At 49.3% G+C, this 7,980-nt stretch overlaps 1 protein-coding gene across 2 annotated transcripts; it reads right to left on the minus strand.

Moving 5' to 3' along the window:
* Positions 1-1,577: 1,577 nt before the first annotated feature.
* On the minus strand, positions 1,578-4,503 carry ZBTB3 (zinc finger and BTB domain containing 3). 2 transcript variants are annotated; one of them, XM_019932595.3, is made up of 2 exons: positions 4,390-4,503; positions 1,578-4,049 (listed from the first exon to the last, which is right to left on the minus strand). In XM_019932595.3, the coding sequence occupies exons 1-2, from the start codon at positions 4,429-4,431 to the stop codon at positions 2,442-2,444; spliced, it is 1,650 nt and encodes a 549-aa protein (XP_019788154.2). In that variant the 5' UTR covers positions 4,432-4,503; the 3' UTR covers positions 1,578-2,441. The 2 variants fall into 2 exon arrangements, with proteins under 2 accessions (XP_019788154.2, XP_033716746.1); XM_033860855.2 differs by having other exon boundaries at positions 4,328-4,418.
* Between the last annotated feature and the right edge of the window lie 3,477 nt (positions 4,504-7,980).

Genomic DNA, 7,980 nt, shown 5'->3' on the forward strand with positions numbered 1-7,980 from the left:
CCTTTGGGAATAGTGAGTTCTCTTTCAACACCTGGCAAAAGGAGGATCCAGTGTTGGACTAGAGGTTAGATGAGCTGGTCTATGGTTCATTGAATCCATGGATGGGACTGTCAAGAGTAGTGGAAACCAGAGAAAGTTCTCTTGATCACACCTCTACAGAACAGGCCTAAACTGTTCTTGGTGTCCAGCAGATAGATAAAGTGAGGCAACTGTGGCCGTAATTGTGTTGGCTGCTGCTTAAACATCTTGCAAATTCTTGGCTGCCACCTCCAATGAAGAAAGCATTCCATGCTGGGAACTAAAGGCAAATGCTTGCTCTTCAGGAGAATCTCACCAAGTTAACACATCCTCTTTAGTTAAGTATTGCACTTGGCCGAGACAGTAACAAGGCTCCTGTGTTCCCCAGATGGTCCAGAGAAATTATATACATTATATATACATGTACACATATTTATTATGCCTTGCTTTTAGGAACTGATGTTCTGAGGCAACCGATTTCTTTTTTCCCCCCTCCTTTTTTTAATTCACATACCATAAATTTCACTCTTTTAAAGGCAACTGATTCTTATAGGCATTTTGATGTGATACTTACTCCAGGAAAAGGTGCTCCAGTCAGCTAAAATAGCTCTTACTGTATGTATGTATATCTTGCCTTGTTTCACCAAGGAGTTAAGGCAGTAATGTATTTGCATAAATAAAATCAGCCATTTGAAAAATAAAAGAAAAGATTATTCCAACACAAGGAAAATGAAAAGCAGAATTCAGTCTCTCAGCCATGGAAATGTTAAGCGTCAACTTTTGCTTCCCATCATACCCCAAGTAAGGAGCTTTCTTTGGCCAAATCTTTGATGCTCAGCTCTGTCTCCTTCCTATGACTCAAAAACAGCTTGCTAGTGTGAGTTCACAGGGCTGAATGTGACAAATCCAAAAACAGAGAGAAGAAATTCAGAAAATTCACTCATATTTTCATCTTTTTCTAAATACTCCTTCCTGCTTTTTTTGCATTCAGTTCCTTATGTGCCAAAGAGAGAGAGTTTGTGGGGAGCCCTCTGGTCCATCCTACAAACACCACTCTTCACCACAGGCAGGGGCAGACCCTTCTCTTACATTCCTAGAATGCTTTTTCCCCCCATGCCACACCAACACCCCAAATTCCCATTTCTTTGCTATCTCTACTGTCAGTAACCACCTGTGTGACCGTACCTGAGTAATCTGACCTGTCTAGGCCGTCATCACAACTTTTAAGTGAGGGAGTTAGACCAGATGAACTCTAAGATTGTCTCATCTAGAGTTTCTTGCTTTAGTTTTCCCAAGCGCCCATCGTTTCCATTTCACAAGTCCTCAGTCTGCCCCCACACGCCTACCACCGTGGAGCTTAGTGTTTTCTGCCTTCCAGTTTGTCATCTTCAGAGACCTCAATGCACATTTAAGACGTGCAGGCAAAAATTTCAAGTCATCAATACGGTATCTGTTGTTGAAACAGTCAATCAAAGGCCTTTCTACATGGAAAGCAGAGGGAAAGGGGTAAGGCAACAAAAGGGGTAAGGCAACACTCAAAAAAAAAGGCAACAAAACCAAACACTCAAAAGGTATCTGTTGTTGAAACAGTCAATCAAAGGCCTTTCTACATGGAAAGCAGAGAGAAAGGGGTAAGGCAACAAAACCAAACACTCAAAAGGTCAAAAAAGAAAACTTCTAGTTCAAAGTTAACCATCTTCAACAGTGTTTTAAACCAGCATGGTATCTGAAGTCATTAGCCAGGGTTCAAATTCTGGCTTGCCCCTTAACTAGCTCTGTGACCCAGAACAAGTTAACGTTGATTGTTCAGTCTCAAGTTTCCTTGTCTGTAGGGAAAAAAGCGGGGAGAGGGATAATACCTCATAAACTTGTTGAGGATTAAATGAGTATTTATGTGAAGTCCCCAGTACAGCCCGGGACACAGGAGGAGCTCAACTACAACAATAAACCGTAATTGTGTGAAATTCCCTAATTTGTACACTTTTCCTAAGTAAAGTCTACACTGCCCTCTGCCTCTCCCACTTTTTTCCTCATAAACAACCTGACCCCCACCCCTACCCCAAGTATAGGTATCAGATTCCTAGGTCTGGAGGAGAGCTGTGAAAGAACCAGCAGGTGTGCAGTTTTGTGGAAGAAACCAGGCAAGTCCAGTTCAGAGAGATACTTTTCACTGCTAGCTTTATGGGTCCAAACGCAGAATGAGAAGCGATTACACCTCAGGAAAATTCCCAGTGCCCTTGGTGAGGAGTTGACTGAGATGCGATGCCCCGTAAAGTCCTGCTATCTGGCTGGGAAAAGAAAAGGGTAGGAAACTACAGCCTGGGCAGAATCTTCATTCTGTCCCCAGCAAGGGAAATGAGATGCTTCCCACCTTCCGTGCTGCCCCCTAACGGGGGCAAGAGCCGGCCTGGCATCAGGGCGTGTTAGTTTTTGGGGCCAAGTACAAAATCTTTGGGTGGCCCTCCGGCACTGCTGTTCTGTCTGTCTGCTGTCGGGGAGCCGGGGATGGGCTGCACTCCCAGGAGGGGGCCAGCCTCTGGATCCGGTTTGCTGCGTTTGGCCAGGTCCTCATTGTGAGCCTTGCGGATGTGGCGGTACAGGTCCCCGGACTGCGTGTAGCTGCGCAGGCAGTAGCGGCACTCGTAGGGCCGCTCACGCGTGTGCACTGTGGCATGGCGCCGTAGTGTGTAAGAACACGAGAAGGTCTTCCCGCATGTCTTGCAAGTGGGAACATCCTCCGTAAAAACCCCAAAGCTTCCCGGGGCTGCTTCATACTCGGAAGGCAGGTAGAGTGGCTCGTGCAGGGCGGGCGGAGCAGGCAGGGGTGAGGTCACCAGTCCTCGATGATACTGCCCTGGACCTGGCAGCAAATGGTAGGGTAGGTGAGGATCTGGCGGCAGGAAGTGGTCACTGGCCCCCACCTCCTCCAGTCCTGCTGCCCTTGGCTCTTCAAAGGCCTCTGGCTGGGGGGGCTGTTCACCATACACTGCTCCTCCGGGTGGGAACAGTCCCTCAGGACCCCGAGGCTGTTCCTCCGAGGCATCGGGCTCCTCATCGGAAATCACGATAGCTTCTACTTTCACCTGGACCAGCTCCGCTTCTGCTGGGGCTGGAGCCTGGGATGGAACTGGGGCTGGGACTGGGACTGCAGCCGAAGCTGGGGGATAGAAGCCTTGCAGTGGGCCTCCAGTTCCCCTTGGTTCCACCACCCTCAGATTCTCAGAAACCACATCAAGGGGAGCCAGTGGCTCCACTGAAACCGTTGGGAGGCCCGAAGAGAAGTAGTTTGCAGGGTTGGTTTCTGTGGAGCTACTGGGGCTGGCAAGAGAGACATCAGCCACTGGTGGAGGAGGTGCCCGCAGATGCGGTGAGTCAACCTCCACGCCAGGCTGTGTAGTATCAGCCCCAGCCGGCATCGGTGGCTCATCTGGAGGACAGACAGTAGGTGAGGGAGCTGCTGAGCCTTTCCATTCCCCTTTGCCCCAGTGGCCTGATGTCTCTGCAGATGCCAACGAAGGTTGGGGGCCACGGGAAGTGCTGGACAAAAACTCCAAATTAGGGTGCTGTGAGTTGGTTTCTTCCTCCTTCTTGGTACTATCCGCCTCTGCCAGGGCCCGGGCTTGCAGCCGCCGCTTACACACCTTGACAATATCATTCATGTGCAAGTAGCTGGCAGCTGCCAGCACATCCTCCACAGGGGTATCCCCCCTCAGGACCAGCTGGCCGGCATACATAAAGTCCAGAAGCAGCCCAAAGGCTGGAGCTGTGACAATCTCGTTGTGGATACACACCAGATCCCTCTTGTCCAGTTCCCGCTCTTTGTAGAAAAGCTGGAAAAACGGGCTGCAGGAGGCCAGCACAGCCCGATGGGCCAAGAACTGGGTGCTACCCACCATCACCGTGCAGTCACAAAGGAAACCCTGGGACCGCTGCTCTCGGAGGCTCTGCAGCAGCTGCTGGCTGTGTTCTGGGAACTCCATAGCACCCCACGAAGGGAAAGGGACCCTAGGAAGGTCGCCACCAGTGGCTCCCTGGGAAAAGAGGACAGGGGGTTAGGGCAGGTGACCCTCCCATAAACCATAACGTCACCTCTGAGCTATTACTTGCCACCCCAAAGCCTCTGGCAGCACCGTCCTGACCCCAAGACGCTCGCTTAAACTACTACCCTTCGTTCTCCCAGGTCACACCCAGTGGTCTACTTTTAGCCCCGCCCCTTCGGCCTAACCTTAGCAGCAGGCCCCGCCCTGTCGACAAAGCCCCTCCCCGGAAGTCCCGCCTCCTAAGCAGCCTCCGCTTCCTCGATGCCCACCCGGTAGCTTCCAGCACCTCCTTCAACAAGAAGTCTCGCCCCCAGGCCTTTGCGGGCGATACCTCTACGCCCCACTCCGGGAACTCCCTGAGCCTCTCTCGCATTCCAGGGGCTAAGAAGTCCGAGGGTGGGAACTAGCAGAGAAAGCTGATCTCTTCACTCACCACCGACCAGCCACCGGGAGAGCTCCGCCCCTTCCCACCTTCTCAGTTGTCATTGGCTCAAATTTGCCTTCCCTCGTCAGGGATTGGTTCACTCTCCCCTAACCATCCCCCCAGCTCGGGGCGGCTTCTCCAAGTGGGTGCTGGTGGCCGTCACTCAGGCAGGTGGGCTCCCTATTGGTTAGCGCTCCTGTCCTAAACTTTTCCTTTTCTAACCTCCTTCTTCGCCTCAGAGCCCTCTGGATTGGTTGAGCTTTTCCAGCTACCTGAGGCAGTAGGAGGGCGACGTCCTCCAGGCGGGCCGCGAGGCCCGCCACGGCGCAGAGCGTTGAGTCTTAGCGGACAGCACGTCACCCTCGCTGCTGGGTGACCGGGAAAAGGAGAACCTACAAGCTGGTGTGGTACCCCGGAGGCCCGAGTCTTAGACCCGGCTCTGCTGTAACCGTGGGCGATAGCTGCACCTCTGAACTGCAGTTGTTTCTTGTAGGGCCCTTACTCTCTCAAAAACTCCAAGATGTCCTGCTGCCTCACTCCCTCCAGTCTGATGGTTCTGGGCTCCTGGCTCAGCAGTGGTGGTGTCAGAGAACTAGCAGCTGTGCGAATGCGGTCGTAGTGTCCCTAGCCTAAACTCTATAGCCAACTTACAGTAGAAGAGATGAGTGTCCTTCTCTGTCTGGAGCGTAGTGGGCAGTAGCTGGTAGGAAAGGAGTGAGTGGGCCAAGGCCCTGAAGTGTCCCTGGGCGGGAGAATAAAGAGCGTGACTACTTCTGAAGAGATCTTCCAGAGTTCCTAGACAACAGCTAGTTGTCTAGACACAACTACTGAGCCCGCGTGCTGCAACTCCTGAAGCCGGCATGCATAGAGCCTGTGCTCTGCAACGAGAAGCCCGTGCACCGCAACGAAGACCCAGTGCAGCCAAAAATAATTAATTAATTTAAAAAAAACCCGACATAAGTAACATTTTCATTTTCTAGGAAAAATAACTCTATTTTCCAAAGTCAAAAAAATATGTAGTGAAAATAGTGGCATTGTTTTACGTTTTTCCCAATTTCTTTAATGTCTGGCTTAATATAAGACAGCTGGAGTCTCACATCTGTTTCTGTTTTCAAACTATTATGAGATATTGTTTTGATTATATGAAGATTAAAATCTGACCTCACACAAATGGGTGGGTGTGGAATTTCATTGGCCATGGTGAGCAGTTTGTATTCTATTCTGAGTATAATCGGGAGCCATTGGTAGGTTTTAAACAGGGGAGTGTTCTGATACGATTCTTGCTTTTAAAGGCTTAGCCTGCCTAGTCTGGAGAAAGGAACATAGGGGATCAAAGTGGGGGCAGGGAGAGAGCTGTGCAAATTGTTCTGCAAGAGATGATGGTGGCTAGACAAAGGTAGTGATGGTGGAGCTGGGGAGAAGTGCTGGGTCAACAGAATTTGCTAAAATTAGGATAGGAGATGAGAGTCAAGAGGAAAAAGGAGTCAAGGATGGCTAAAATCTTTGCATGAGCAATGGTGTGGCTGGCAGCCATTTTCTGAGATGGGGACAATGGGATAGGAAAATGGAGAGTTCTGTTTTGACGCTTTAGGTAGAGCTTCCCCTCAGCCGGTTAGACTTGTGAGCTTGAAGATCAGGGGAAACACTGGGGCTGGAGATATACATTGGGAGTGTCATCAGCGTCATATGGATGGTATTTAAAGCCAGGGGACTGGAGGGAAAACCCTTGTAGGAGAGAGGGCTGTGGAGCTGCTAAGCAGTGAGGAGCACAGGCTGTTCAGGAAGCTTAAGCGATCATGTTTCTACAGGTTCAGAAGAGATCAGAATGAAGATGAATCTGAGATTGGGCACAAAGACTGTGTGCTTGACACACTCTGGGGTTGCTAAACATACTGGACCTAGGTTTTTAAAATTATAGTTATTTGGGGAATTCCCTGGTGGTCCAGTGGTTAGGACTCCATGCTTCCACTACAGGGGACACAGGTTCCATCCCTGGTCGGGGAACTAAGATCCTATATGCCATGCGGCACAGCCAAAAAAAAAAAAAAAGATAACATTTATTTTAACCTCTGTATAAATCCCTTTGGTCAACACAGACTAGTGGCCACTGTGGCTTAATAAGCCTAGTGTGTGCTAGGTTTTAGCCTCTCTCACACCCAGGCGCACCATTAAGCAGGGCACAACTTGTTGGTTTTGCTTCTCAAAACTGGAATATACAGGGCTTCCCTGGTGGTGCAGTGGTTGAGAATCTGCCTGCCAGTGCAGGGGACACGGGTTCGAGCCCTGGTCTGGGAAGATCCCACATGCCGCGGAGCAACTGGGTCCGTGAGCCACAACTACTGAGCCTGTGCGTCTGGAGCCTGTGCTCTGCAACAAGAGAGGCCGCGATAGCGAGAGGCCCGTGCACCGCGATGAAGAGGGGCCCCCGCTTGCCACAACTAGAGAAAGCCCTCGCACAGAAAGGAAGACCCAACACAGTCATAAATTAAAAAAAAAAAAAGTGTCTTCAATTTAAACAAGTCTTCTCATTAAAAAAAAAAAAAAACAAAACAGAACAAAACAAACAAAAAAACTGGAATATACATACCCCCACCCTGGGGTACACAGAGCTACAGGGTGCCAGGAAACATCTTTCAAGAGCACCATTCAGTCAGATTTTTTTGATAGAAGTTTTTATCTGGGGAATAGGCATATTAAACTGGCATAGATAGACTATGGCACATGAAAAAAAAAGTATGTAAATTTTAAAGCTAAAACAAAAGAAATTTCATACTTATTGCAGTAACTTTCCCCCAAGAAAAGAGGTTGAAAAGCTTTCTTCTATGCGTTTTTGTATTAGTAGAAATTAGAAAAATACCTACCGTATATTTAGTAGTTGTTAACTGCTAGCAATGTGCTAAACATATGATCTCTAATTCCATTATAGCCTTTCTTATCCCCATTAGACAGAAGAAGAGACTGAGGTTCTTGTGAGTCTTGGTTAAGTAACCTGGCCAAGGTCACAAAGCTAATAAAAGGCAGAGCTGAAATTGAATCTAGGTCTACCTATCTTCAAAGTCACACCCTTAACCACTTTGTAGATTTGTCTTCCTGGAGTGTCCCCCAGGTGGTCCTCAGGGTTGTTGTACCCATGGCCAGAGGATTCAGACTCAACTGGGGGCAGGATTATCCTAGCTGTTGGATGAACTGGTGGCACAGAAGCAGGAACCTAGAACCAGCGAGAGGGGCAGCTAGGATGGATGATCCTTCCTCAGAGTTGCCCTCCAGCGGCTGGACCTGCTGCTTGTATATAAATCTTTGGGAGACAAGTGACAGACATCATCACAAGGGCTCCTCTCTACTACTCTGTAGGTTGGTAAGATCTATCCTTGCGGCAGATTGTGTTCTCCAAAGTGGCCTTAACAAGATCTTCCCTCCCACATGCTCCTTTTACAATATGACATTGATGCTCCTTCCATCCGGTAAGTTCTCTCACCTTGAGTCCGGGAGAGATTGTGA

The sequence above is a fragment of the Tursiops truncatus genome, chromosome 8 (genome assembly GCF_011762595.2).
Source record: "Tursiops truncatus isolate mTurTru1 chromosome 8, mTurTru1.mat.Y, whole genome shotgun sequence".
Taxonomy (NCBI): Eukaryota; Metazoa; Chordata; class Mammalia; order Artiodactyla; family Delphinidae; genus Tursiops; species Tursiops truncatus.

Excerpts from the sequence above, each read along its gene's own strand:
- ZBTB3 (XM_019932595.3), bottom strand. The coding sequence starts at position 4,431 with ATGCGAGAGAGGCTCAGGGAGTTCCCGGAGTGGGGCGTAGAG. Across the intron at positions 4,050-4,389 it reads TCCCGGAGTGGGGCGTAGAG|GGAGCCACTGGTGGCGACCT; the intron begins GTATCGCCCGCA and ends CTCTTTTCCCAG.